The 26,151-nt window shown below is 53.4% G+C and overlaps 3 protein-coding genes across 5 annotated transcripts; 1 reads left to right on the forward strand and 2 right to left on the reverse strand.

Annotated features, from left to right (window-relative positions):
• Window positions 1-679: 679 nt before the first annotated feature.
• hdlbpb (high density lipoprotein binding protein b) lies at window positions 680-10,251 on the forward strand. 2 transcript variants are annotated; one of them, XM_057026155.1, is made up of 28 exons: window positions 680-824; window positions 2,160-2,238; window positions 2,804-2,905; window positions 2,996-3,147; window positions 3,227-3,442; window positions 3,680-3,886; window positions 3,961-4,176; window positions 4,762-4,968; window positions 5,036-5,143; window positions 5,218-5,322; window positions 5,388-5,466; window positions 5,538-5,677; window positions 5,752-5,856; window positions 5,927-6,040; window positions 6,122-6,208; window positions 6,279-6,410; window positions 6,499-6,717; window positions 6,791-7,012; window positions 7,087-7,305; window positions 7,375-7,516; window positions 7,585-7,709; window positions 7,791-7,895; window positions 8,064-8,198; window positions 8,306-8,449; window positions 8,527-8,706; window positions 8,778-8,894; window positions 8,970-9,128; window positions 9,346-10,251. In XM_057026155.1, exons 3-28 carry the CDS (start codon window positions 2,830-2,832, stop codon window positions 9,436-9,438), a joined length of 3,804 nt encoding a protein of 1,267 aa, XP_056882135.1. In that variant the 5' UTR covers window positions 680-824; window positions 2,160-2,238; window positions 2,804-2,829; the 3' UTR covers window positions 9,439-10,251. The 2 variants fall into 2 exon arrangements, with proteins under 2 accessions (XP_056882135.1, XP_056882136.1); XM_057026156.1 differs by lacking the exon at window positions 680-824 and adding an exon at window positions 881-953.
• A 169-nt stretch (window positions 10,252-10,420) lies between these two features.
• neurl4 (neuralized E3 ubiquitin protein ligase 4) lies at window positions 10,421-21,953 on the reverse strand. The gene is given in 30 exon segments (XM_057026154.1): window positions 10,421-11,531; window positions 11,601-11,760; window positions 11,948-12,060; window positions 12,127-12,271; window positions 12,352-12,459; window positions 12,533-12,626; window positions 12,722-12,901; window positions 12,972-13,130; window positions 13,260-13,427; window positions 13,504-13,656; window positions 13,731-13,829; window positions 13,985-14,203; window positions 14,281-14,426; window positions 14,503-14,631; window positions 14,696-14,865; window positions 14,944-15,022; window positions 15,098-15,174; window positions 15,249-15,456; window positions 15,525-15,687; window positions 15,756-15,841; window positions 15,918-16,099; window positions 16,172-16,445; window positions 16,600-16,672; window positions 16,785-16,873; window positions 16,953-17,064; window positions 17,171-17,604; window positions 17,682-17,747; window positions 17,814-17,934; window positions 17,936-18,331; window positions 21,758-21,953. Coding segments are annotated over 30 exon segments (4,773 nt in total). The 5' UTR covers window positions 21,923-21,953; the 3' UTR covers window positions 10,421-11,326.
• Window positions 21,954-22,663: 710 nt separating this feature from the next.
• Window positions 22,664-26,111, reverse strand: shbg (sex hormone-binding globulin). Of its 2 annotated transcripts, none has more exons than XM_057026174.1 (8): window positions 25,020-26,111; window positions 24,510-24,607; window positions 24,241-24,430; window positions 23,988-24,149; window positions 23,731-23,887; window positions 23,439-23,575; window positions 23,154-23,352; window positions 22,664-23,038 (listed from the first exon to the last, which is right to left on the reverse strand). In XM_057026174.1, the coding sequence occupies exons 1-8, from the start codon at window positions 25,119-25,121 to the stop codon at window positions 22,905-22,907; spliced, it is 1,179 nt and encodes a 392-aa protein (XP_056882154.1). In that variant the 5' UTR covers window positions 25,122-26,111; the 3' UTR covers window positions 22,664-22,904. The 2 variants fall into 2 exon arrangements, with proteins under 2 accessions (XP_056882154.1, XP_056882153.1); XM_057026173.1 differs by having other exon boundaries at window positions 24,510-24,622.
• Between the last annotated feature and the right edge of the window lie 40 nt (window positions 26,112-26,151).

Genomic DNA, 26,151 nt, shown 5'->3' on the forward strand with positions numbered 1-26,151 from the left:
ATAAAGTAAAATCATTTCAATTAAACAAGGGGATGTTAACATACGATCTAATAACTAAGTTGTTTTAGCTGTTGTGTTTTTTTTACTCAAAATAACAAGCCTGCACAAAGTAAATGAAACTATTTTGTTTCAAAGTCATGTGGATGCAAAATATGGTTGGCTCCTCTTTTACAAAATCAGACATTTATTTTTAAATTCTGTGTAATTATACCTCCGCATCGGGTCTTTTGAGCTTCTTTTTTTACTTCAACAGTACCTATGTTGTTTTTATTTTTAATAATTTATCAGAAGATGCCGAGTCAGCACAAGTGTGACTTGGGGGGGTGGGTGGGGGAATATGATTAATTATGCATCGAAAGCATCTCGGTTTCGAAGTTTAGGTGAATAATTAAACCGCTCTGATTCAAAAGAACTTTAATTCTGGGTTTCTCCGGTTTGTGCGCGAATCTGCCACGAACGTCCGAAAAATTATGGCGTTATGAATGAGAAGTAGACCCGGCCGCTCCAGTGGACGTCAGACAATTCACCCATCCCGAGCCATCACCGTCATCTGCCTTTTAATCCTTCGTATCTCTCCGTTAACCTTCACATTTTACAGCAGTGTAAAAAAAAAAAAAAGCGAGAGTACATATGCGATTTAAATCCCACGGGTCTATTTGTTGTAGATGCTTCTGTTGGCGCAATGATACTGCGGCATTTGCTTTATACTCGACGCTTCAGTGTATCGCTCCGCGGGCAGAGGAAATGCTCGTAGACCAATCACATCTGTGTTTACACCATCACCTGTCAAACATACGCCTTCTGTTACAATTTCTCTCTGAAAGGTGAGGCTTTTGGATGCATTTTCACCGTTTGTATTCAACTCGGAACACGGCCATGAAAACGACAGCCCGGCTTTAGTTTGCGGGGAGCTTATTTAACCCCAGCAGCGTAAGGCGGACGGGGTTAGCGAGGTTAGCATCCCCGGAGCTAGCGGAGCTCCTGCTGGTTATCCGTCCGTCTGTGTGTTTTTTAGCCGATTATCAGAAAGTCCTTGCGCGTAATCGTCCCCGGCTGAGGTCGGAGCACAGCGGCGTGTTAGCCTAGCAGGGCAGTCTGGGCCATTGTCGGATACTCTGCATGTGTCGGCTTGCAGAGACGTCCCTGGAAGCTAACGCTCAGCCACGCACGCCGAAGCTAGCCGCCGATGAGCGATGGGCTCCGGTCAGATGCGGCGGGGTTGATCACGCCAGTCACGCTGCCATTAAACCGCTTCTGGATTTCTTTCTCTCGATAAAAGCCCCTCGTTTAGATTTGGTTCGAGTGCAAACACGTTAAACGGTCTCTCTCTTCAGATTCGGTCGCCTCTGTGGTGATGCTGTCCAGCATTAACCGCGTGTCGCCTGATTAATTTATGGTAATTAAGGTGTCGGTGCTTTAAATTACCGCTGGATTTAAACAAATATTGGCAATATAACCACTCATTCACCCCGTTTAACTGATGGGATGTATGAAATGTAGGCATCATTTTATTTTTTACAGTGATATATGGGTGGGTTCACAAATGTAGTTGAATATTAATTAATCTAGATATACTTATTGCAGTGAAATAATACAATATATGTATTTCAAACAGACAGTACAGCTTTAGAATAAAACTTATGTTGGGCTGTGCAGTAAATCATAATTTGATATCAGTTTTCATCTGGCTGAGGTTTAGATTTTAAATGGTAATTCAGAAAGTTCAACTGTAATATTAAGGGGAAGTTAACTCTCTATTTATTTCCTCGTTATCTTCTTATTTTGAACACAGGTTGCCAATGGTGAAATTGCTTTAGCTGCTGTTGCCATTGCTGCGCAGACTTGCGACTGTTTGGCGTTTGCCAGAGTTCTAAACGATCTGGCGACTCCAGTTTGTCACGACTGAGCACAATCTGGCGGACAGTTGGTTTGCTGTGACCATTTTATCAGCAACAGCGCAGGACTCCCATTTAAATTTCCCCTTAAAATGGTTTTTAAATGCTTCGACCTTAAGAGGAGCGCTGATGGGCTGTGGAAGCAGGAGGAGGGGGCAGTGAAGGAGGGCAGGATGGGTATGAGGTGCAGTGTGGGTGTTTGCAGCCTTTGTGCTGTTGAAGTCCTTCATTTTTCACCTTCTGCCCGTGTGTGTGTTCTTGCAGGAGTTGAAACACACAGTCACGCTGACGCGCTTTCGGTAGCTGCTAACTGGACGGACTCTCGGCAATTGACCCTTTGCAGGTGAGTCTGCACATTTGGACGAGGTCCTTCGCCGCATCGCCGTTTGTAGTTCGGCTGTGCTGAACCACGAGCAAGACGGGGCGAGGAAAAATGGTTTGTTGTGCAGGAAATAGCATCAAGCTCGCATCAAAGCGTCGCCTCGCTGTATTTTTATCTTAATGCTGCACAAGCGGTAAACAACCGTATAACCACCGTGAATGCACCACTCTGTCCCCAGACCATGCAGACTCTGAGGAGTATTTTAAGGCCTTTTGAGTTTAAAAAAAACAATCTCAAGGAGGAGTAACTGTCGGCAAGATCCTGTGATTCTGTATCAGAAGACGGGTCAGCAGCAGTTGTTATTTTAGTCTTTTCTTGACTTCTAATAACCCCCGTCCCAGAGGACTCGGGGCACCTTGTGTTTTTCTGAAAGTGTTAATTGGGACGTCGGTGCAGTTCAGCAATGCCACAGAGACGGCGTCTATTTTCTGGGAACCAAGAGAATGTCTGAGGAGCCATAGCGGTCATTTGCAAAGGTATCTTCTCGTTGTTTTTTTTAAAGTTTGTTTTCTGGATTGCATTTTAGCGGAATAGCGGAATAAGACTTGAACCATGAGCTCAGTGGCAGTGTTGACTCCTGAGAGCTTTGCAGAGCATCGCAGTGGCCTCAAAGATCAGGAGATCCCAGGTAAGACCCACCTTTCACCCGTTACCCCTCCTCTCCTGTGTTTTTGTTTTCTTGTTCCCTGGTTATTTATGTTTGCCTCTGTGGTGCTAGGCTGTGTCCCGGAGGATGAAGCCTACATCCCCACCTACCTGGAGGCCTTCCCTCCCCTGCCAGAGAAGGGAGCGCCGGGGGAGAAAGCCGGGGAACCGGCTCCAGCGTGGGGGAGCAAGATCAGACCCATCAAAGCGTCTGTTATCACCCAGGTCAGGAGCTAACAAGTAGTCCCCATTATGCACAGCAGCATCGATGTAGGGAGAACATCAAAGTTGAACTGTGGTGCAGGTGTTCCACGTGCCCCTGGAGGAGCGGCGCTACAAGGACAACAGCCAGTTCGGGGAGGGCGAGGAGGCCAAAGTGTGCTTGGACATCATGCAGCGCACGGGCGCTCACATCGAGCTGTCCCTGGCTAAAGACCAGGGTCTGTCCATCATGGTGACCGGCAAACTGGACAATGTCATGAAGGCTCGCAAGGAAATTGTAGCTCGCCTGCAGACACAGGTAAGTTGATAGGTTGGTGTGTGTGTGTGTGTGTGTGTGTGTGTGTGTGTGTGCGTGCACATGTCACAAAGATTGGAGTACAACAGAAACTAGCAATAGCTGCAGGAAACGATGTGTAAATATGTTGATAAAATCCCTCCCCGGCTGTTTGTGTGTCCTGCTTCACTGACTGTGCTGCCATTTTCCCCCTCTGCGTTTCCATGGCGATCGATTTCAAACACTCCCTTCTCCCTCCAGGCTTCAGCCACGGTGGCCATCCCGAAAGAGCACCACCGTTTTGTTATCGGTAAAAACGGCGAGAAGCTGCAAGAGCTGGAGCTGAAGACGGCCACCAAAATCGCCATTCCGCGGCCCGACGACCCCAGCGCCAACATCCGCATCACCGGCACAAAGGAGGGCATCGAGAAGGCTCGCCACGAAATCCTTCTGATCTCCGCTGAACAGGTCCGCCTCGGCCGACGGGAACGGGTTCATTTCAGCCCGTCAGCGAGTGCATATGTGCTGTTGTGTGCTGTCAGGACAAGCGTGCGGTGGAGCGGCTCTCCCTGGAGAAGGTCTTCCATCCCTTCATCGCCGGCGCCCACAACCGGCTGGTGCAGGAGCTCGGCCAGGAGACGGGCGCCCGCATCAGCGTCCCGCCGCCCAGCCTGCCCAAGGACGAGATCGTCATCACGGGGGAGAAGGAGGCCGTGGCCCTGGCCCTGAACCGCATCAGAGCCATCTACGAAGACAAGGTGTGGTCACGGCGACGCTTTGATGTCGCATAGCAACAAAAGATGGCTTGTTATTATCGGTTTCCGCCGCGGCGCGAACCGCAGAACAATCGCAACGCCGAAGATGTCGGGCAGACCGCGGAGTCAAACCCACGAGGCGAGTCTCGCCTGCTCGGCTGCATTCTGACCTTGTTTGTTCCGCCTCCTTCCAGATGTAGGCAGGAAGCCGCAGAGGCGTTACGTAAAGTCCACAAACCTGCCGCCGTGAACTCTGCTGATCTCCACAAAGCCTTTGTGGTTATTTTCTTTTTTTCTCCCCTTCCCACGCACGGCGGCAGAAGTGCGCAGGGCAGAGTGAGAGATGAAGGGGTCTGATGGAGAGGGAGCGTGATGGGCGAGCTGGAGACGCTGCAGAGAGGGAATTGGATTTTACTGGAGGACAGGATGAGAATGTCAATGTAATTTGGCGCATTGTATGAAAATCAGAACAAATATTGTTTGTAGTATTTTGTTTTGGCAGCCAGAGCTCACTTCCTGTTCCGGTCCGCTCGCCGTTTTGCCGCCGCCTTTCGTCCCTTGTTTAACATCCCCCGTCCTTCCTCGCAGAAGCGGAAGACCACCACCATCTCCGTGGAGGTGAAGAAGTCCCAGCACAAGTACATCATCGGTCCAAAGGGCAACACCCTGCAGGAGATCCTGGAGGCCACGGGCGTCTCCGTGGAGATGCCCCCGCTGGACTCCAGCTCGGAGACCATCATCCTCAGGGGGGAGCCCGACAAATTGGGGCCGGCGCTCACTCAGGTGTACGCCAAGGTGAGGCGGAGGAACCTTGACCGAGCCGTTTGTGGCTTTATTGTGAAGCTGTGTCCCCTCGGTGCAGGCGAAGAGCGTGATGGTGGTGGAGGTGACCGCCCCCGCCTGGCTGCACCGCTTCATCATCGGCAAGAAGGGGCAGAACATCGGGCGGATCACGCAGCAGCTGCCGCGGGTGAGAACGGGCCAGAGAAGAACGCGACCTGAGGGGGAGGCGGTGGTAACCTGGAGTCGTGTGTGTTTGCGTAGGTTCACATAGAATTTACGGACGGAGAGGAGCGGATCTGTCTGGAGGGGCCGACGGAGGAGGTGGAGCAGGCTCAGGCCCAGATTCAAGAGATCATCAAAGACCTGGTGAGAACTGGAACCACGATGAGGGAAAGAATTCCCAATCATAAATGGTGACTTTGTGTGTGCAGCTGGTGAGGATGGACTACACTGAGGTCATCATAGACCAGCGGTTCCACAGACACCTCATTGGCAAAAACGGCACCAACAGTGAGTCCTCCAGAACTTCCTGTCTTATCATAGGAAGCGCCGACTCGTGCTTTTCTTTCCTCTCGCTTCAGTCAATCGCATCAAGGAGCAGTACAAAGTGTCAGTGCGGATCCCCCAGGACTCGGAGCGCAGCAACCTGGTCCGGATCGAAGGGGACCCCAAGGGAGTCCAGCTGGCTCGCCGAGAACTCATCGAGATGGTCCAGAGAATGGTGAGAGTGCGTTGGGGCGTGTCGTTGTTTATCTCGAAGGTCGACGTCTCAAAGCTCTGCGCCCCCATCGACAGGAAAACGAACGCACCAAAGATCTGATCGTGGATCAGAAGTTCCATCGGACAATCATCGGCCAGAAGGGCGAAAAGATCAAAGAAGTCCGAGACAAGTTCCCCGAGGTGCTCCTTTTCTCCGTAGACTCGCCCGTCACGGCGTTCCGAACATTGATGGCGTGCTATCCGCTTCCAGGTCATCATTAATTTTCCCGACCCGGCTCAGAAGAGCGACATCGTTCAGCTGCGAGGGCCCAAGAACGAGGTGGAGAAATGTGCAAAGTTCCTCCAGAAAATCATCGCAGACCTGGTTCGTTGCTTTTCCCCGCACTTCCCTGCCTTTCCTCCTCCGCCAGGCTGATTCTTCTTCTTTTTTCCCTCCTTTTGGCAGATCGAGAACAGCTTCTCTCTGTCCGTTCCCATCTTCAAGCAGTTTCACAAAAACATCATCGGGAAAGGAGGCGCCAACATCAAAAAGGTCCGCTTTCGCGTCATTCTGCTCTTGTTTGTTTACAATCGCCGCGCTTAAAGGCCGCTGATTCCGACAGATCCGGGAGGAGACCAACACCAAGATCGACCTGCCAACAGAGAACAGCAACTCGGAGATGATCGTCATCACGGGCAAGAAGGGCAACTGTGAGGCAGCCAGAGAGCGAATCCTCGGCATCCAGAGGGAGCTGGTGAGAGAACATTCCCAACCATTGGATGGGAACGCTTGTCACCTGCCGTGTTGACGTTCCCGATCAACCCCCCCCCCTCTCCCCTCAGGCCAACATTAAGGAGGCGGAGGTCGTCATTCCAGCCAGGCTGCACAACTCTTTGATCGGCTCCAAGGGCTGCCTGGTGCGCTCCATCATGGACGACTGCGGCGGCGTCCACATTCACTTCCCCTCCGAGGGCTCCGGCTCCGACAGGGTCACCATCCGAGGGCCCCTCGGCGAGGTGGAGAAGGCAAAGAAACAGCTGCTGCAGCTGGCTGAAGAGAAGGTCGGAAAATGGGAGGGGGGGGGGAACCTGCCGAGGCAGAAACGGAATATCTTCTCCTTTCATCCCTTTTCAGCAAGTCAACAACTTCACCGCTGAGCTTCAGGCCAAACCGGAGTATCATAAATTCCTGATCGGTCGCGGCGGGGCCAACATTCGCCGCGTGCGGGACAGGACGGGCGCCCGCATCATTTTCCCGTCGCCAGACGACACCGAGCAGGAGCTGATCACCATAGTTGGGAAGGAGGAAGCGGTGCGTCAGGCCCAGAAGGAGCTGGAAAACCTGGTCAAAAACCTGGTAATTCCGAAGTCGGCGCTTTGTCTCGTGTTCTTATCGTAACCTGTTTGAGAACGAGAAACCTGTCGCTCCAGGACGATGTGGTGGAGGACGGCATGGAGGTCGACGTCCGCCACCACCGGCACTTTGTGTGCCGGAGGGGTCAGGTGCTGCGGGAGCTGGCGGAGGAGTACGGCGGCGTCGCCGTCAGCTTCCCTCGTACAGGCGTTAACAGTCAGAGGGTCACTCTGAAGGGAGCGAAGGAATGCGTGGAGGCCGCCAAGAAACGCATCCAGGAGATTATTGAGGACCTGGTGAGGGGGGCTAAACGCTCCGCCAGCCTGTTAAGTTAGCCGTCGGCTAACTGTTTTATCCTTGCGCAGGAATCCCAGGTGACGGTGGAGGTGGCCATCGCCCAGCGCTACCACCGCGCCATCATGGGGCCCAAAGGCTGCCGCATTCAGCACATCACCAGGGAGCACGAAGTCCAAATTAAGTTCCCCGAGAGAGACGACAGCGCCGCAGGTGAGAGTCTCAACGAAGCTCTCCTGGAACAAGCCGCCCAATGTTGATTATTCGTGCTGGAACAACAGGTCAGGACGCCTTCCTGCATGAGAACGGCGAGGTCGGTCCAGAGGAGTTCATCCCCCGCAAGTGTGACATCATCACGATCTCTGGGCGTGCAGAGAAGTGTGAACTGGCCAAAGCTGCCCTGCTGGTAGGTGCTGTTTTCCCTCAGGCGATGAACCTGGCATTTTCTTTAGTTTTATTTTTTTATCATGTTGCCACTCTCCTCTAGGCATTGGTTCCAATAACGGAGGACGTGGAAGTCTCGTACGAGCTCCATCGCTTCATCATTGGCCAGAAGGGCAGCGGGATCAGGAAGATGATGGAAGAGTATGAGGTGAGCTTGTCTACGCTGCTGCCCCCTGCTGGATCCTGTTGGGCAGTGCGGAGAAAATCCAAGTTATTGGAGCCAATATTGCGTTTAAAGTCCCAAAATGCTGTTATTGAATCAATTGTAAATGGTAGAAATATGTTCATACGATGTGTTTGGGGCTTTCTTTTGTAGGTGAACATCTGGGTGCCACAGCCGGAGAAGCAGCTGGATGTGATCAAGGTGACGGGGTTGGCCGCCAACGTGGAGCGAGCCAAGCAGGGTCTGCTGGAGAGGGTGAAAGAGCTGCAGGCTGAGCAGGAAGACAGGGTACCAGCACACACACACACACACACACACACACACACACACACACACCCCCAAAACGAGAAAACCTGTTTTCAGACTGAATTCCCTCATGCTGGTTTCATTTTCAGGCTCTGCGCAGCTTTAAGGTGACCATGACGGTGGATCCAAAGTTCCACCCCAAAATCATCGGACGCAAAGGAGCCGTCATCTCTCAGATCAGGAGAGATCACGACGTGAACATCCAGTTCCCCGACAAAGGGGACGAGGATCAGGTGGGTGGGTTTTTATCGACGTCTTTACGGAGAACCGCCTCGGAACGCACCGCTGAAGCTCTTGGCTCCACCGGCAGGACCTGATCGTGATCTCCGGGTACGAGCGGAACGTGGAGGAGGCTCGTCGGACCGTCCAGCAGCTGGTGGCCGAGCTGCAGGAGATGGTGAGCCAGGACGTCCACCTGGACCCGAGGACCCACGCCCGCATCATCGGAGCCCGCGGCAAAGCGATCCGCAAGCTGATGGAGGAGTTCAAGGTTCGGCCTCGGCTCGGAGACGAACTTCTGCTTTTTGACGGGAGGTTTTCAGTTTCGCGTGTCGCTTTCAGGTGGATATTCGCTTCCCTCCGCCGGGCTCAGACGAACCCGATAAAGTGACGGTGATGGGCCTCCCCGACACCGTCGACAACGCCATCGACCACCTGCTCAACCTGGAGGAAGAATATGTAAGAGCCCCCGTGGAGGCGAGAGCAGCTTGGATTTTTGCTGTTTGTTTTCAGCGTTTCCTCTTCGGCCCTCAGATGCTCAATTTGACGGAGACGGAGACCCTGGCGGCGTACATGAAGCCTCCCTCTCGTTATGGGGGGGCCGGCGGGGCAGGAGGCATGGACGACAGCGGCGGCGGGCCTGCCAAGGGCTTTGTTGTGCGGGATGCGCCCTGGAACACGTCGGGGAACAAGGTGTCGTGCAACGTTTGAATCAACATGTTTGATTATGTTTGATTGACGTTTTAAGTGCGTCGTTTCTGCCGCGCAGCTACTGCCCCCCTGTGGTCACAGACAGAAATGCACCCTAACGTGTTTGTTTTTAATACGGTAGTTTTAGACTTCCAGTTCTTCACAACATGATTTTTTTGGGTGGCTTAGCAATAAAAATGTTGATTTTTGTGCATTTCAGGCTCCCGACATGAGCAGCCCTGAAGATTTCCCCACATTTGGGACGGGCGTGACCCTGAAGCAAGCCTCCGCCTGGGGTCCCAAGAAGTTCTGAAGCTGCTAAACCGAAGGGGGGACAAAAGAAGACCAACCTGTAAAGTAAACCAGGAGAGACGGAAACTGGTCTCGATTCAAATTGCTGCTCGCCTTCCTCCATCTTACTCTTCTCCTCGGTGACCTCTCTGTGAACCCGTCGTCGCGTCCTCCCACAACCAGCCACAGTGAATTCTGGGAGATCTCGTCCCTCCTGTTTGTCTTCACCTGTCCCTCCTCTCTGCTGTCTTTTCCCACCTCTGGGTTGCACCATCCTTCACCTCACTTTTATACGTCGTAGTAGCTAAATCTTTGCTAACGCCTGTGTAAATATCGATTCTGGTTTTTACATGGAGATTTTATTTTTGCTCCCATGATTCTCCGCTGTGGTGCAGCCGGCTCGCCGTAGTTTGTAAACCCTGTTTGAGGTTTCAGGTTTTTCGGAGCAGGAAAAAAAAAAAAAAAAGGCGGCTTCCTGGTTCGTTTTTAAATCGCGCCTGGGATGTGGAAGCGCTGCATCATTCCAGTGAAGTTCTTTTATGTCACTGTTTTATTTATTTTAGAGAAGCAAAAGGAGCCATTTTGTTTGAACTACTGTGACCATGTGTTTTTATAAAAGCACCCACTGTAGCTTTGACGCTTAAATCCCGAGTGAATGCTGCTGGTCGGGGTCTGCGCGCACGTCGGCAGATGCGAACGTGTACAAAGAACCTTTTGGCTATTTTTTTAAACCTGTGGGATTTTCTGTTGTTGGTGGTTTCTGATGTTTGAGTGCGTTTGTGACCGCGTGTAAGTTGGGATGTGCCTCTGAATGAAGCCGAAACCATCTTTCACACGTCTCTTGTCCGTCTCTTTTGTCGAGAGGCGAAAACCCTCGCTGCTTCTCCTTTTAAGCAGGTGATCAGACACAGCCGGAGACTTTCCCGCTGCCCTCCGGAGGCACTCGGACGGTCCAAGAATAAGACGAGGTCAGCGGTTTTAGGACAAACGAAAGGTGCCAACCATCCTGTGCAGACAGTTTATTATTATTTTATAAACTCGGAAATTATGATTTGTTATGTAACAGCCTATACAACACGACATACGGAAACCAAAAAAAAAACAAATTAAATTGTACAAAGCAGCATCGGGCCATAAATAAGCCACTTTAAATATTTTCACATTTTCCGTTTGAAGTCCGTCCTTCGTGCGGCTCCGTCCCTTCGCAGCTGCTCGGAGGAGACGGAGCTTGTAAAATGGTTGAACTGGAGCGCGACCTGAGGGCAGAGTCTGGGCCAAATTGGCGACGGGGAGTTGAAGGTCAAGATCGATTCTGGGATGAACAGTTAGCGTACAATCGATCGATCGCGGAGCCCTAACGAGAAACATTCACGTGGAAATGATGGCGACGACGGGGGACGCGTCCTCCCGCCGTGGTCTCCGGAGACGGACGTGATGGGAGGGCGACCATTCGGCTGTCATGAGGTCAGCTAGTCTGGAGTTGTTCTTGGGCCTCTGTCGTACCGCTGCCCCGTTAGCGTGCACATCAGCTCGGATTCAAACCTTTAGTCACTTTTTTTTTTTTAGTTTTCACAGTCTGGCCGAGTCGTCGGCTCCTCTAGAAAATAAACCACGGATGACGGTGCCAGAGGGGAAGAACTGCTTGCGTGGGTGGGTGGGGGGGAGTCAAACGTGGCGTATGAACACTAAAAAAGAAAGAACAAAAACGCCTGTGAGTGTCCGTAACGTAAAGTGCAGGCAGTGACTGTCCTCCTTTAAATCCGCCGTCGCTTCTGGCCTTTCCGAGTCCAACAAAAAGAGCCAACCAACGGTAGAATCGGATCTCAGGAGTCTCTCCCACAAGGCAGGGTTTGGGTTTCAGTTTATTCGATGCGTGAGGAGCTCCGCCCCGCCGCCTCCCGCCGCTCCGTTCACTCGATCCGGACGAGCAGGCCGTAGAGGAGCGTGCCGCCCTGCTCCTTGGTGATCCACTCGATCTCCGCGTTGCTGAAGCGAGGGTCCAGGGGCTCGCTGTGGCCCGCGGTCTGAGGGCCGACCTTGTAGGAGCCGGGGCGAACGCACACCTGGAAGCCCACCTGAGCGTGGTGGCAGCGGTGAGAGCGGGGATCCTGGAATCTGCGGGAGGAGCGGGAGAACCGGTGAGAGGGTCGTGATGGACTTCAAGACTGTTAAATACTGACTTACTGCACTTTGGGGGCAAAGAGCTCCATTCCGGAGTAACGCATCGTGGGAGAGAGTCGCACTCTAGGAACCTCCCTGCCGGGGGCGCTGTTCTCTTCTGGCTCGCTGTAGTCGTTGGGCCCCTCAGTCTTCACCGCAGACACGGAGAAGACGGACGACATCCCTGCAAGAAGGAAGCCATAGCAACGTCCCTCATCAGGAGAAGGTACGACTGTCAGAACTGTAGGAATGGTTCGAGTAACGCTAATTAGCTTAGCTCAGCCGAAGCTAACAGAAACTATAAATCCCAAGAGTCAGATCTGAATGGGAGGATTATGGGTAAATGTGATGAATATATGCGGTTTCCATACCGGGCAGCAGCTGGTTGTGGTCCAGCGTCCGCCGCAGGGTTCCGACGCTGGTGCCGTGATACGCGATGTGCCATTTCTTTAGCGCGTTAGAGACCTCGCAGTGGGGCTTAAGTCTGCAGATAAGACCAATGCTCTTTAGCACGTTAGCGCTGTTCATCGCTCAGCGTGAGGGGTCTTACCTGAGAGCGAAGCGGCACCAGCCGAAGGGCAGGGCGTAGTCGCGCGGCGGCTCCCCCCTCTTGTAATAAGCCTCGTCGCCGCGCAGCTTGTAACAGGACTCGCAGTAACACAGGTTGTACTTGGCGTCTTCGTTGAAGTAGCCGTCTTGCAAATTGTGGCAGAAAAGGAAAATCTGAGATGCTTTTTACGGCGCTGAGGGAACTTTGGCGGTGGTGGAGGCGCACCTGGTAACGTGAGCAGGTCCTTGAAGCGCGAGCACAGCGCCTGGTACTCGCAGGTCTTGTTGGGGTTGACCTCGGGGGGAGGAGTCCAGCAGACGCTCTCTTTGATCCCTGTCAAGACGTTAAAGGAACCGTCAACCCCCAAAAACCTGGGAAATACTGGACCCAGTCACTGGCCTCTCACCATCAACCATGTCAGCCTTCTCCATGTCGCCCTGGCAACGGGCCTCGCCCCTGTCCCCTCCCACAGCAGGTAGGTTGTTTGTTGCTATAGTAACCTGCCATTCAGCACAATTTTGGTTTATTTTAATATTCAGTTCAGGGCGTTAGGACGATCGTTGCTGTTCTTATTCTAAAGGTTTTAAGGACGTACTTGCTCGCACTGGCCGTAGAGATCAATGAACGGGTAGCACGGCGAGGGGATGTCCTGCGCCGCCACGCCCTGGTCCATGCCGTTCACATAGAGGTGCAGGCAACTGTTGGCGTCCACCAGCAGACCCAACACCGTCCCCTCCGGACACGTGTCCAGGTTGGGACCGTAATTCTCGCATATCTGAGCAGGAAGGAAGTGATTGGTGATCAATGAGTGGCTGAGCGACCCGCTCGTGTCCGTTCGCGTTTACCTTCAGGGAGTTGTGGAAGACGGAGTCGCGCTGCAGCAGCCAGGCGGAGCGCTTCAGACCGCACGCCGTGGACGGGAAATTGAGCCGGTCGGGTGAGTGGCCGATCACCCCTAAGGACAACGACGACGTCCATGATGGATTCAGGCGGTCTATCTGAAACTGGTGACCAGAGGGAGCCATCAGAAACACTAATGTAAAGCATGTAGGACACCGTTCTGTCCACTAGGGGGCAGGAGAACACCCACTAACCATCGGCTGATTTCTACAGGAAATGCAACGGAAAGTTACCTGGAACAGCTGCTGGCGTGCGAGCGGCTGGGCGGTGACCAGCAGGCCCTGGTTGTAGCTCGACACTCTGGCCGCTGTCAGGTTCTGGTTGGACAGCTGTATATTCTTGCCGTGATTCTCCAGAAACATCATGACGGTCGGCACCAGCGCGCAGGACTCGGGCTCCGCCTGGACGCCACAGAGACGCTCGGGTTTACCGTGACTCGCGGCGCCGATTTGAACCTTCTGCTCGTCGGGCACCCACCTCTCTGACGGGCGTGCCGTCCTCCTCGCCTTCGCTGCAGCTCTCTGAAGACAGCGACGGCGCCTTCAGGCTCTCCACGTCCTCCATCAAGGACGAGCTCACGATGGACACGGCCGTAATCCTCCCGTACAGGTCGAAGACGGCGTAAACGTTCTGGGGGGGAAGCCGAGGAGAGACGCTTGAACGCGGGGGAGGAGACTCCAGATGGGAGATGTGCCACAGCTCACCTTGGCGACGGCCGTGGCGGCGGATCCCATGTCTTCGCCGTCGATGAAAACGTGCATGGTGTCGTCGCCGCACCTCTTCACGCCCACACGGTTCCCCACCTGAGCACCGAGCATTTGTGTTTTTTAGCTAATGTGCTAGCGCGTGTTTGCATCACCATTAAAGTACACGTCCGCACTGAATGTGTCGCCTCTTTAACCACGAAAAAAAGGTAAATTGAAGGAAGGCAGAGCGTCGCAGAGGGGGGGGGACTTACCGTGAGCCGGTCCAGCGAGCAGCAGTAATTCTGCCTCTGCAGCGCGCCGTTCCGCTGCACCTCAGAGCCGCAGAGCAGCCAGGTGACCTTGGAGCGGAGCTGCGGGAGGGAGGGCGTGAGGCCCGACAGGGGGCAGGACGGCAGCTCCGGGGGCGCCAGCGTGGTCAGGCCGACGTGCAGCGAGCCGCACCACTGCTCGTCCACCTCGTCGATCCTGACCTGTGGAGGGACGGGGGCGGAGCATGAGGGAGGAGCAGAAATAAGCACAGCCGCACCGTTTTCCCCCGTTTTCTCACCTCAAACAGCTCGTCCGTTTTCAGCTCCTTGGCGCTGAAGACGATGCCGTGGGAGTAGCCCCCCACCCTGGCGGCCTGGCAGCCATCGCCCAGCAGCACCACGTTTTTGCCGTGTTTGCTGTGGAGCCGATGGGCGACGCCCGCAACTACAAACAAACAAAAAAGAGTTTAACAACTATGAAAAGCGGAGCCTCGAAGGCGGCGCTACGGAAGACGGCCCACCTGGCGACTGGATTGGAAAACTCTTCTCGGTGACGTTGCTGGTGCACAGGCTGTTGTCCAGGGGGCCTGAGGTGCTGGTGATGGACACCTGAACACACTGACCGTACAGGTCGACCACAGCGTACACCTCTGAGAGACACAAGGGTGAGTCAAGGTGTAACTCTCAAGCCCCTCCCCCCAACACGTCCTCTACCTGGTGGCAGACCGGAGCAGGCCATGCCCTGGTCCGCGCCGTTGATGTAATAGTGGAGGTTCCCGCTGGCCGAGCGCATCATGCCGATCCGCGAGCCCGTGGTCAGGGAGTCCAGGTCGCAGCCGTAGTTGTTGCGCATCGTGTTGCCGTCCTGCATGATGGCCGTCCCACTGGTCCCGCGAAAAGACGTCAATTTAAGCTTCCGACATTAAAAACGAGTTTCCCGAACCTCCGGAACGTTCTGGTACCTGAGCATCCAGGTGTCGTAGTCGATGTCCGTCATGGTGTTGGGAAACTCCAGCTCGTCCGGCCTGATCGCCGTCACACCTGCGGGCGGGAAACATTTCAATAGGACGCCGTGCGGGCGTTGTCATGGCGACGGCCACTGGCTGAGCTCCTCACCTGCTTCTATCGAACCCGACCAGCGGTCCACCATCTTCTGGATGACGATTTCAAAAAGCTCCCCGTCTCGAAGGCACCTAGGAGCAGACGATGAGTTGAATCGTGGCCGAGCGGCGTTCGCCGGCGGCGCCGACCGCCACGGCCCCGTCACCTGTTGGATATGACGATGGCGTCGTTGAACTCGCTGCGGCAGTTCTGGCGCAGGGCGGTGCGCCCTCCGTTGGTGATGACGGCGTTGGTGCCGTGGAGCTGGTGGAAGCGCAGGTCGTTGGTGCTGGCCCCGCCTACGGAGCAGGGGCTCCCCGGGGACATGGCGGCGGCGCCGTCTGAGCTGTCCTCAGGTAGAGGGGGCAGGTCCACTGAGGAAGAACAACCGTTAGCAGACCAGGAAGTAGACCCGGGTGGCGGCAGGACGCCGTCCTCTCACCCATGTCGTCCATGATGGTGGCCTGCGCGGCCTGGCCGTACAGGTCCACCACTGCGTACACGCTGGGAGGGACGTTCCACGCCGCCGGGCCCTGAGCGACGCCGTTGACGAAGAAGTGAAGGCTGCCGTCTTCTTTCCGCACCACGCCCACCGTGTCGCCGGCCTGCGGGAACAAAGAGCTGAGCGCGCCGTACTGGAGGCCTGGAGGCGGCGGAAGGGAACGTCTGTCACCTTAAGGCGGTCCAGGTTGTGTCCATACTCGTCCAGGATGGTCGTCCCGTTGTGCATCACGCCGTTCCCGGTCATCATCCACGTGCCTGCGGAGAAAAGAACAGCACCCGTTCACGCCAGTTCGGCCTCACGCGGTTCCGACGGGGGCGTTCGCAGCGTCACCTGAGCGCAGGTTGGTCATCGTCGAGGGCAACTGGAGGTAGGCGGGGTTGTGCGTGGTGACGCCGATCTCGATGGAGCCCGCCCACTTGTCCACCATCTTGTCGATGCGGACCTGGAACACCTCGTTGGAGCGCAGCGGCCGGTTGCTCAGGACCACGCCGTGGTTGAAGTCGTCCGTCGCGCTGCGGACGCAATTCGCGTTGGATGTCGAGCGTGACATAATAAACGGAGCGGCGGCGGAGGAGGGGACTCACTGCGGCCGCAGCGCCGTTCTCCCGTCGCTGATGATGGCGGCTTTCTGACCGCAGTTGGCGTGGAAGAGCAGCCTGTCGGGCCCGTCCGCGTCCGGGGTGAGGGACAGAGAGGGCCTGGGCCGGCCCACGTCCGGCGACAGCGCCCTCATGATGGCGTTGTTGCGTCTGAGGCGGTCGCTGTGGTTGTGGTTGTGGACTATCGTGACCTTGACGGCCATGCCGTAGAGGTCCACCACGCCGTAGACGACGCCGGGCGTCTGGGCGGCCGCAACGCCTACGGCAGGAAAATGCCACGTTGTTGCGAGACAGAACCAGCAAACCGCAGACAGACGGCGTCTTTAACTCCACCGTAAAACTGTAAAGAATTTAACCAAACCCCCCAAGGTCGTTTTAACCTTCGTCACCTCCCCGAACTTCCTCTTCCTCACCTTGGTCGATGCCATTGATGTAGAAATGGAGCGCGCCGCTGGCCTTACGCATCAACCCTATGTGATCCCCCTCCTGAGCAGGGACAGTCGACGTGAGTGGACAGAACACACAGTTGGCGTGCAGTGTGTGTGTGTGTGTGTGTGTGTGTGTGTGTGTGTGTGTGTGTGTGTGTGTGGGGACAAACCTGAAGCTCATCAAGGCTAAATTCACAGTATTCCCTGCGGGTTCCTTTGCCATTGGTGAGTATCCCACAGCCACTCATCATGATTGTACCTGATATTAATGATCCACATCAGGTTTGGGTTACAGTGTAAATCCTGTGTGTGTGTGTGTGTGTGTGTGTGTGTCTCACCTGAGCGCAGATTGGTCATTGTCGCAGGGTAGTCCAGGTTGTTTGGATTGTGTGTGGTCACTCCGATCTCGATGGATCCGGACCACTTATCCACTAGCTTATCTATGCGAATCTGGGAAAAAAAAGGGCATTAATTCAGCACTTTCCAAAGCTTGACTGCAGTGGAAACATGATCCGTGACCACGGGATCCGTGACCACGGGATCCGTGAGCGGGTACCTCAAACATCTCGTTGTGTCGGAGCGGCCGGTTGGTCATCACCACGCCGTTGTTGAACTCGTCCAGCGGTCTCCTCCGCTCCGCCGTCTTGTTGTTGTTGCTCAGTTTGATCAGGGTGCCGCATTTTTCGTGAAAGAGCAGCGCGTCGTTGGTGGTCACCCCGCCGGGCGCCGCCCCGGAGCCGACCCCGCCGTTCCCAGCGGGACCCGTGTTGGTATTCCCGCAGTCCCCGGCGCCTCCGGCGTCGCTGTTGGCCGCACCTCCCCCGCTGCTGCTGCTGCTGCCGCCCCTCTCGTTCCGGGACGAGCCATCGCTTCCTGCACTTCCTCCTCCTCCTCCTCCTCCGCCCTCGTCCCCTCCGCCCTCGTCCTCGGAGCGGTAAAAAGATACTATTGCGTTGTTGAAGACGTCGAAGAGCTGGTGTTCCGTTAAAACTGCAGGCGACAGGAGAAGACTTGTTCACGCCGCGTCGACGCTCCGACGCTCCGACGCCGCGTCCGTGGCCTCTTACCTGTGTCCGGCTCCAGGTGGTTGCGATACTTGTCTGGTCTGCTGTGAGCGCGGTTCAGCTCAGGCACTGCGAGGAAGAGGAGGGGGGACGTTACGGCGGATGAGCTTTAAAGACGGAAAACAGAATTCTCACCTTCTTCTCTGCTCATCCTCCCATTCACGGCTGCCACATTCATCAGTGCCGTGATCCCCGAATCCTCCTGCACCCCGCACACCACCATCTCTTCCTCCTCCTCCTCCTCCTCTCGGCCTCCTCCTCTTCCTCCTCCTCCGGCTTCGCCGCCTCTTTTCCGCCGAGGGCGGCGGCGGTTCGCAGCTCACCACTGTCACTTGCGTGCACTTGCCGTAAAGGTCCACCACCGCCCACAGTCTGGGCGGCAGGCCGCTCGCGGCGGCGCCGCAGTCCTGCCCGTTCACCCACAGGTGGAGCTCTCCCCGGGAGCTGCGCTGGATGCCCACCTGGTCGCCCTCGGCCAGCTGGTCCAGGTCTCGGCCGTACTCCTCGAGGACGGAGCGGCCATCGCACAGCACCGAGCAGCCCGACACGATCCAGGAGCCGCCCTTGAGGCCCGTGGCGCTGCTGGGGAAGTCCAGCGCAGCAGGATCGAGCGCCGTCAGGCCGATCTCAATGGAACCGCTCCAGGAATTCACCTGAGGGAAAACGGCCACAGCGGCCACGAGTTATTCCAGTTTTCACATTCACCGTAGATCAAATGTTGCTTTTATGCAACTAAAACTGGAAAACAGCACGATAAGTTAAGTTTGTCCATTCCAGGACGGAATTTTACTCCTGAGTGTACGAAACACACAGCGATTAGCATGTTAAGGTGAAGCTAAATGAAAAAACAGGAATACTGGAATATCAGCTTGTGATTTATTTCCTGTAAAAACATTTCTCCAATAAATGTATCTAAAATCATATAACAGGTGACCCTCGAGGCAGAAATCTGCAGACACTGATATCTACAGCAAACAAAGTGCGCTTTTTTGCGAGTGCGCTCGCTATTTTTAGTCGCCGAGCAAAAAGAACGAGCTCAAAGCCACAAGGGAGAACATTGGGAAAAGCTTTGTAGATGTGGAGCAACAGTGAATTCACGTCTGGTGATGGTCTGAAGAATGTGGGACGACGGGGTGAAATGAATCCCCCCCCCCGTTGTCGGCGAACGAGCTTGTGTCATCGTAGGTTTGCTGCTGGAGCATCCAACTTCAGAGATTAAAAATCAGAAGACGAGGGGGAGCGGAGCGCACATCCTGTGCTATATTTAGACAAACACACCACATCTCGCTGACATCACAGCCAACTAAACCCAAAAACAAGCAAACACCAGGAGCGATGTTTAATCAGAAAGCTGATGGGGCCGAACGTTCGAGGCAAATCCCACGATTAAAGGTCGGATCTTTCGCGCGTCCGCTGCAGCACGTGGCCGAAGCTAATACCTCCTTTATGGTATAGTGACAGAAACCGCACAAAAGAGCCCCCATGGAGACGCAGGCGTCAGGCGAGCTTCCCCTCCACGTCCTCCTTCATCCAGATTCCTGAGAAAAGCGCAAAAAAAACCCAAGTTTCCTGGTTGTTTTCCTTTGTCATTGCATGACATTGGAGTCATATCGCACGGCCGGCAGCCATCGGCCCGGACTAATGCAATACTTCATTGATCTCTGGGGCGAGTTCTGGTTTCCTGGCGGCTGCTCGGAGGAGCGGGGCGCCGCGGGAAGACTGAGGAGGACGCGAGAGCATGGATCCTCTTCATCCCACCGGAGGGATGGCCTGGCGCCTCACCCCGATTTTCCGCTCTGGCTCTCTCTCTCAACTTAGGGATCCACCCCGGCGGTCGACCTTGGGGCCGGCCCGAACGTCCAGGCAGCTCTGGAGATCTTTCCCCGTAAACTCCACTTTTAAATATTATCCGAGATCAATGGCATCGCACGGAAAAACGATCCCTTCTGCTCTTTCCTCCACGCCGTCCTCGCGTGAGGAGCAGCTGCGATGTGAGGCGGCGTGCTACCACAGCCCCAGAATGTGGGTTAACAGATTTAGAAGTAACCCAGCCTGACCGGGTCTCTGCTCGGAGGAGACACACACCCACTTTGCTCCTTCCTTTCACTCACGTAACAGTCTGTGGGTGCCTGCCTTCCAGACCCCCCCCCCCCCTCCCTCTTTTATGCCTACAAACAGCCAATAACTACGGGATCCCAGCGCGCATGTCGAGCAGCAGCAGCAGCATTTTAAAGTCAATGAAATTTTAATTGCATCAAAAGCAGAGGCGGAGAAGCCGATCAAGCGCGCTCCATTACACGAAGGACTGGGGGTAATGGCGGCGGAGGTGACGTCCAAACAAAAGTGCAACATCAAGATACTGTCTGTCTATGGGATTTATATTACAGCCTTAGAAAATATCGCGGAAAAGCACTCGGCGGGCGCACAAACTAGGATTCCGATCAGAGGACGCGAAGAGATCCGAGTCGTCTTCGGTTAACGCAGGTTGTTCAACTTGAAAGTAACTGAACGAGTTAACCGGTCGTGGAAGAACACTATATATGGGCTATAGTTATACTAGGTTACATAACATAGTAGGCTGCTTTATGATCAAAGGTCAGGTCAAAGGTCAAAGTCCCTGCGGAAACCCGACTCCGCCAAAATCCCACGATCAACATTTTCCGTAAATTTCATATGTTTTTGAGTTCTGCAAACAGCTCTAGCGTAACCTCAGTAGAGGTAATAATTCATTTTAATGAGGAAAAAGCTGGATGTGTCCCTCTCACACATGCAAAGAGTTTATTTCTACGGTAAACATTCATTTAGTGGCTCTTACGTGCCCATTTTTTAACATCCGCCGGAGTTACAGGGAGGCTCATGCCAATCGGAGCGCTGCGGGATGGAGAGGTATTGATTTTAGGGCAGCGATGGAGGCTGTTTATGGCAGCTCCCATTGTGCTTCACAGCACCGGCGCAGATGGACGCTCCTTTCCGGGTTCTTCCTGGTGGAGGAGAGATGCTCCGAATCTCGTTCAAACGAGTCGCTGCCACCAATCGAACCCGTCTGGTCTATTTGGCGCCGCTACACAGAACAAGCGCTGCCATGCTGTTTGGCAGCAGACACATGAGGGAACGGCCTTTCCAGCAGACAAGTAGCAATGCACTGATAACAGCTCGAAAGTAAACAGTCACTGGACACACACACACACACACACACACACACACACACACACACACACACACACACAGAGATATGAGCCAGTAGAGCACAAGTTCCTCTGATAAAGTGATATGAAATCTGCACATTCAAGGAAATTGGAGAACTCTGCAGCACTTAATTTGTATCTTCTTCCTTCAAATATAAACCAAGCAAGTCAAACCTTGTTTTTGTAATAGAAAAACGGGTTAGAATTCCAAGCAGGGGTCTAGAAGGCTTCAGAAACGAGGTATAAGAGAGTAAAAGAGAATAATATCTGGAGGCCAACGTCAAAATGTACAGCAAACCCTCTACCCGAGTGTTCATACTGGATCAGGTGTGTTTGCAGATGGCTCTCAATGGCTAAATCCCGAAGTCTGTGAAATGTTCCAGTCCAATTCTGCCCCATTCACCTGTGTGCAGCGAGGGTTCTATAGATTCAGCACAGCCGCTGCACCAACACTGCAGCATCTGAACACACCGAGCCAAAAAAAACCCGCTAAACAAACGACCCCACAAACAACTGCCGGTTATTGCCAATACGTGACATTTGACCAAGCAACACTCTGCATTAAAGCTAGTTGTGACTGGCTAAATTAGCACAGCTAGCTGACTACCAGGGACAACCAGGAGCAGGTTATCGCTAGCTTAGTGATGAGTTCACCGTATCTCAGTGTTTGATAAGTCGCTTAGTCCCCACAATTATCTGTCAGGTTGTGAAAATCTTATCAGGGTGCCTGCAAGACCCACAGCTGCTGTCACCAGGCCCGTACGAGTGTGGCTATGACAGGCTTCTCACTGCGGAGACAGACCACCGGTGCGTCCCATCAGCGCTGCTCCCCATTCTCGCCGCTCATACCCCCGCTAAGGGGAAGCAGCGGCGGCCGGGGAGGCGGTTGTTTACCTTCTTGTCAATGCGTACGGTGAAGACATCCCGGTCCCTCAGCGGCTCTTTACTTAGCACCAGTCCATGGTTGAACTCTTGGACAGGCTGGTTTCGCCGGGCAGTACGGTTCGAATTGGAGAGGCCGATCAGCTTTCCGCTCCGCGGATGCAGCTCCGCCGCCATCTTCAGTGGGCGGCCAGTGTTTACGACACCCAGACTTTGCGACAGTAACGTCACAAAAGACGGCAAATAGCTTGGTACCGCACCCTTTTCAGCAGCACATAGACGCAGATAAAAGTTGACTTAAAGCTGTTTTATTTATTTTTGTTATTAAATTTTTATAAATTGTTACATTATTTGATCTATCGGGGTTTATTTAAAAGCAACGTTATGTGGAAGGTTACAATACAATGGCATAAAAGTAGTGCATTTTTCTGCAGTTTTATTTTTTAAATTAAGATACTATATTCCATTAAAATCACGACATCTATTTGTGACAGCCGGTGTTTATCTGTCTGTCAGTCAGTCTGGCTTCATAAAGCAACCCACACTATTACACACCATGTATTACTTCTGCCTCCATACAATAAACATACAAGTTACATATGTGGGGAAACTGCTTCCTTGGTGGAAGTCTTGAGCTCTCCAAGTGCTTTTTTCTACGTGCTGTCGGTGACTATTTGGCATATTTGATTCACATTTTTCAGCGTGTCTTTAATCTGCGCTTCCTTCTTTGAAGAAAAGCAACGTTTTTGATGTTTTGATGTGTAGAATTCATTCTGCTGCATCTCCCCATGAATCCACTAGGAGGCGCCAAAATGCGCTTTAAAGCTCACTCATCTGTTCTATTATTAGCGCTCAAATGCACCAAAGCAGCACTGACCTTCAATTTCCTTAAAAGCAGCAAGACAATTTTCATCCGTGTGAGGAAGAATCACGTTTATTTAGAAACACGTTTTGCCCATACTGGTCCAACAATCAACACATCTCTTCATGACATTTTTTTTATTTTTTATCTCATTTAAAATCACATTTGGCTGAAGGTGAAAAAAAATCACTTTAATTAAGGCACGACTGCTCTCTTGTGTTGACACTTTACATTTGTGGAATATTAATGTCTGCTAAACAAGTCCTCTGCAGTCTTCTAGTTCATATATTTGCTGTGCTACGCAGGGCAGCTGTGAGAGGTGATTGACTTGTGTTTGACAGCTAAATCCAGGTCCAAATCCTTCCCTTGGACCTGGATTTTCTCTAGACAGCCTGCCAAGAAGTGTGAACCCACTTCATCCTCACTCTCACCTGAAATTTAAAAAAAGATTCATCTGTTAATCATACAGACTTCTCTTTGATATCTACATTGAATCAGACCTTTTAATTTATGATATAAAACCCGCACAGGCAATTTTAATCTCACCTAGGAGGCCTCCGAGACCCAGTCGTCCGTTTCTCCATTTTTCCAAATAACCTGAGTGCCCGACTTGAATCGGAGACAAGTCTGTTATATTTGATTTATCTGTACGCAGTTGGATCAAATCCGACTGAAAGATAATCTCCAGTTTCCTGAGTGGGGCTTTCATGCTGTATTCCTTTTCCCCAAATGTGAACGTGACTTCCTGCCAGGTCGAAACGGTCGGTAAAGTTAGCTCTTCAAAGCAACGATGCTTGTCCAGACTAGAGCCAGTGATTTCTCTGCACATACCTCTGTGTTATTATTGGACGTCAAGGTGAATGTCGGCTCCTGCCCAGCAGCCTTGATGCTTAAAATGGTTCCGTCCATCTTGCTGAAATCACCCAGCAATTCAACCTTAATCCCAGCGTGTGTGTCGATGTCAAACCCTGCAGCCACAGATGAAAACTGTTAAACGCCTGCGAAAAAACACCCATATATTTCCTACTTAGGAGGGATTCATTAGCCAGGCCTTAAGGACACCTGGGTTTCGTACCAGCGTCGGCACGCTCGCTCTTATCTATATCAAGCACATTGTTCCCACCTGAGGTGTTGAAAATGGCAAATCCGGCGCCAGAAAAGTAGCTGCCAGGTCGCAGGTGTTGATAGCAGGACCAGAGCTCCTCCGCGTCCGTCTCCCAGGGGGTGCTGAGGTTTAACCAGCTGCCTTGCCTCACGCAGGCATCGAACCTCGGCTCCACCTGTCACAGAGGAATCAACAGGTCCTTCATGGAGGGAGCAGCGCATAATATTCACAAGCACACCATGAACTGTGGGACGCAGCCATCAAAGCAAACCAACCGGAACGATCATGTGGTCTGTGCTGATGAGGACGCCGCCGACCGCCAGTCGCAGCTCGCCCGATAGGGCCTCCTCCGGCTCCGCGGGATGCATCCCCACCACCAGTTTGTTGCCGCCGTCCATCTCTAGGATCACAAAATCCCCATGGTTGCTCACCTCCAGCTTGGTGGCACCGGGGGCACAAGAACGCCATCAGCCTATCGGTTGCCGTGCTGCAGCGCGCCGTCGCCGCAACCTGCTAATGAGGTCTCACCGTGTGCCACTCTCCATCGCTGAGCTTGGCGCCGCCCGCCACGCTGACGTACATGCCCGATCTGTAGATCTGCATGAGGGGGATGCCGTCCTTCAGGGACAGAACGAACCAGTCCCGTCCTCCTTTTGTGTCCCCGTAGAAAATCACGCCTTCGGGGTCAAAGGTGCGCAGCTGAAAGGACGACTTGATGCTGCGGGAAACCAGGGAACGACGGTGAAGGCAGGCGGGCAATAGCGCGGCGTATAAAAGGTCTCAGTTTGAATCCACACCTGCTGATGTCAGTCAGGTTGACGGTCGTGTGGATCAGCGGCCTCCACTTTTCCCTCTCCTGGCCCAGGAACATGGTCGCATCGCCCGATACCTGTTTCTGCGAGACCAAATGCTGGATGCAGGACTTGAATCACTTGAAATGTTCTTTTTAACTGTGAAGCCATTAACCCACATTGGAGTAATCGAGTCAGTATCGCGAATCTAATGTGGAAATCTGGGGTGGAGAAAAGAGGGGGGGGGGTCTGGTGGCTTGTTTGTCCTCCCCCATCCTGAGCAAAGTTCTAAGTCTGATCAGAGAGTTTTTGGCGTAAAGGAAACTTTTCAGCACATTTATTTAAAGCCTGCATCATTAATTAGGATTTCCACAGAATGGTGGTGGCTGATGAACCAGCGTTACCACGGTGACCCTCTGTGTTAACAAATGCACAAAAATTAAGGATTTTTAAAATGTGTCTACGAGGAACGCAGCGCGTATCCCCGTGCATGAACCGAGCAGCATTTGAACGCACCTTGTCCCGTCCGTTTCCCTGCGCCTCGGCCCCCCGGCCCTGCAGTGCGGGGCCGAGCGCAACCAGCAGCCCGAGAGCCACAGCTTTCCAAAACATCGCCATCCTTCAGCACCGTCGCTCCCGCAGATCCCGAGTATTCGGCGTCCCGCGACCTTCTGCGGACCCCAGGCGCCCTCTGGGCGGGCCAGCCAGGGGCCAGAGCCTGCGGGGGTGTGGTGGGATGAACTGGCGCGCTTCCGCGGGGTCCAGAGGGCAGAGGAGGTTATTGATCCTCCAACAGGACGTTTGGGAAACTAATGTCGGCGGGAGAAAATATGAAGCCAACTGATGGGAAAACAGGCGCTTTCGTGAGGATCTGAGCACGTATCTGCACTAACATGGATTTCTGCCCCTGGTTCTGGGGTGGCTGCGGAGCCCAGGCTGGGTGAGTGACCTCAGACGGCCCGTCGATGTGTGTTTAGCCATTACGCAGGAACGTTGATTCACCGCTGGCAGCAAATCAGGCTGACTTGAGCGATAAAACTCGGGTTTTTTCCCCCTGTTGGCTGCATTCCTCTCATGGTCTCCTTCCAGGAACCCTGTGATAACTGGGGGGAGGGGGGATCCACGAAACGTCCCATGGCGCATCTTTGGAAATGACTTTTTTTATTTATTCCCCCCCCCCCCCGGATACGTGACCACTGATACCATCTATTGATTAGTGTCCAGCAGAAATTCCCGGTTTTTAATTTTCTCAGAATTCTGACGTTCAGTCTCGGGATCATGACTAAAATCAAACTAACACTGCGTGTCCAGTTATCTAAAGTTATTTTCATATCATAATGGATTTTCTTCAGGTATTAAGTTCATATTTTAAGGTTATGAGTCTTATTTTTTTTTCTGACCGCATTTCTGCAGAAAAGGCCCTAAATTCCGCGTCAACATCTCAGGGACGTTGAGATTAAACTCCCCAGCTCACCACTGAGTGTCACTATTTGGAAAAGTGGGGAGAAATTAGCTCTTGACGCCACCAAGAGGAGACAAACAGCGTCTGGTTGAAGGAACTTTCAGGGCATTTTGCAGAGACCCATCGCCCCAGTGGGTGATATCACATAAAGAAGCCTTCACGCATTCCCCGAGGAAAAGATAAAAC

This window comes from Takifugu flavidus, chromosome 3 (assembly GCF_003711565.1).
Source record: "Takifugu flavidus isolate HTHZ2018 chromosome 3, ASM371156v2, whole genome shotgun sequence".
Classification (NCBI taxonomy): Eukaryota; Metazoa; Chordata; class Actinopteri; order Tetraodontiformes; family Tetraodontidae; genus Takifugu; species Takifugu flavidus.

Coding starts and splice junctions, on each gene's coding strand:
- hdlbpb (XM_057026155.1), top strand. CDS start 2,830: ATGAGCTCAGTGGCAGTGTTGACTCCTGAGAGCTTTGCAGAGCATCGC. Junction 6,411..6,498: donor TCGGCATCCAGAGGGAGCTG/GTGAGAGAACAT, acceptor CTCTCCCCTCAG/GCCAACATTAAGGAGGCGGA. Junction 7,710..7,790: donor TGGCCAAAGCTGCCCTGCTG/GTAGGTGCTGTT, acceptor ACTCTCCTCTAG/GCATTGGTTCCAATAACGGA.
- shbg (XM_057026173.1), bottom strand. CDS start 25,121: ATGGCGATGTTTTGGAAAGCTGTGGCTCTCGGGCTGCTGGTTGCGCTC. Junction 23,576..23,730: donor TGCCATTTTCAACACCTCAG/GTGGGAACAATG, acceptor CTGTGGCTGCAG/GGTTTGACATCGACACACAC. Junction 23,039..23,153: donor GGGTCTCGGAGGCCTCCTAG/GTGAGATTAAAA, acceptor TTTAAATTTCAG/GTGAGAGTGAGGATGAAGTG.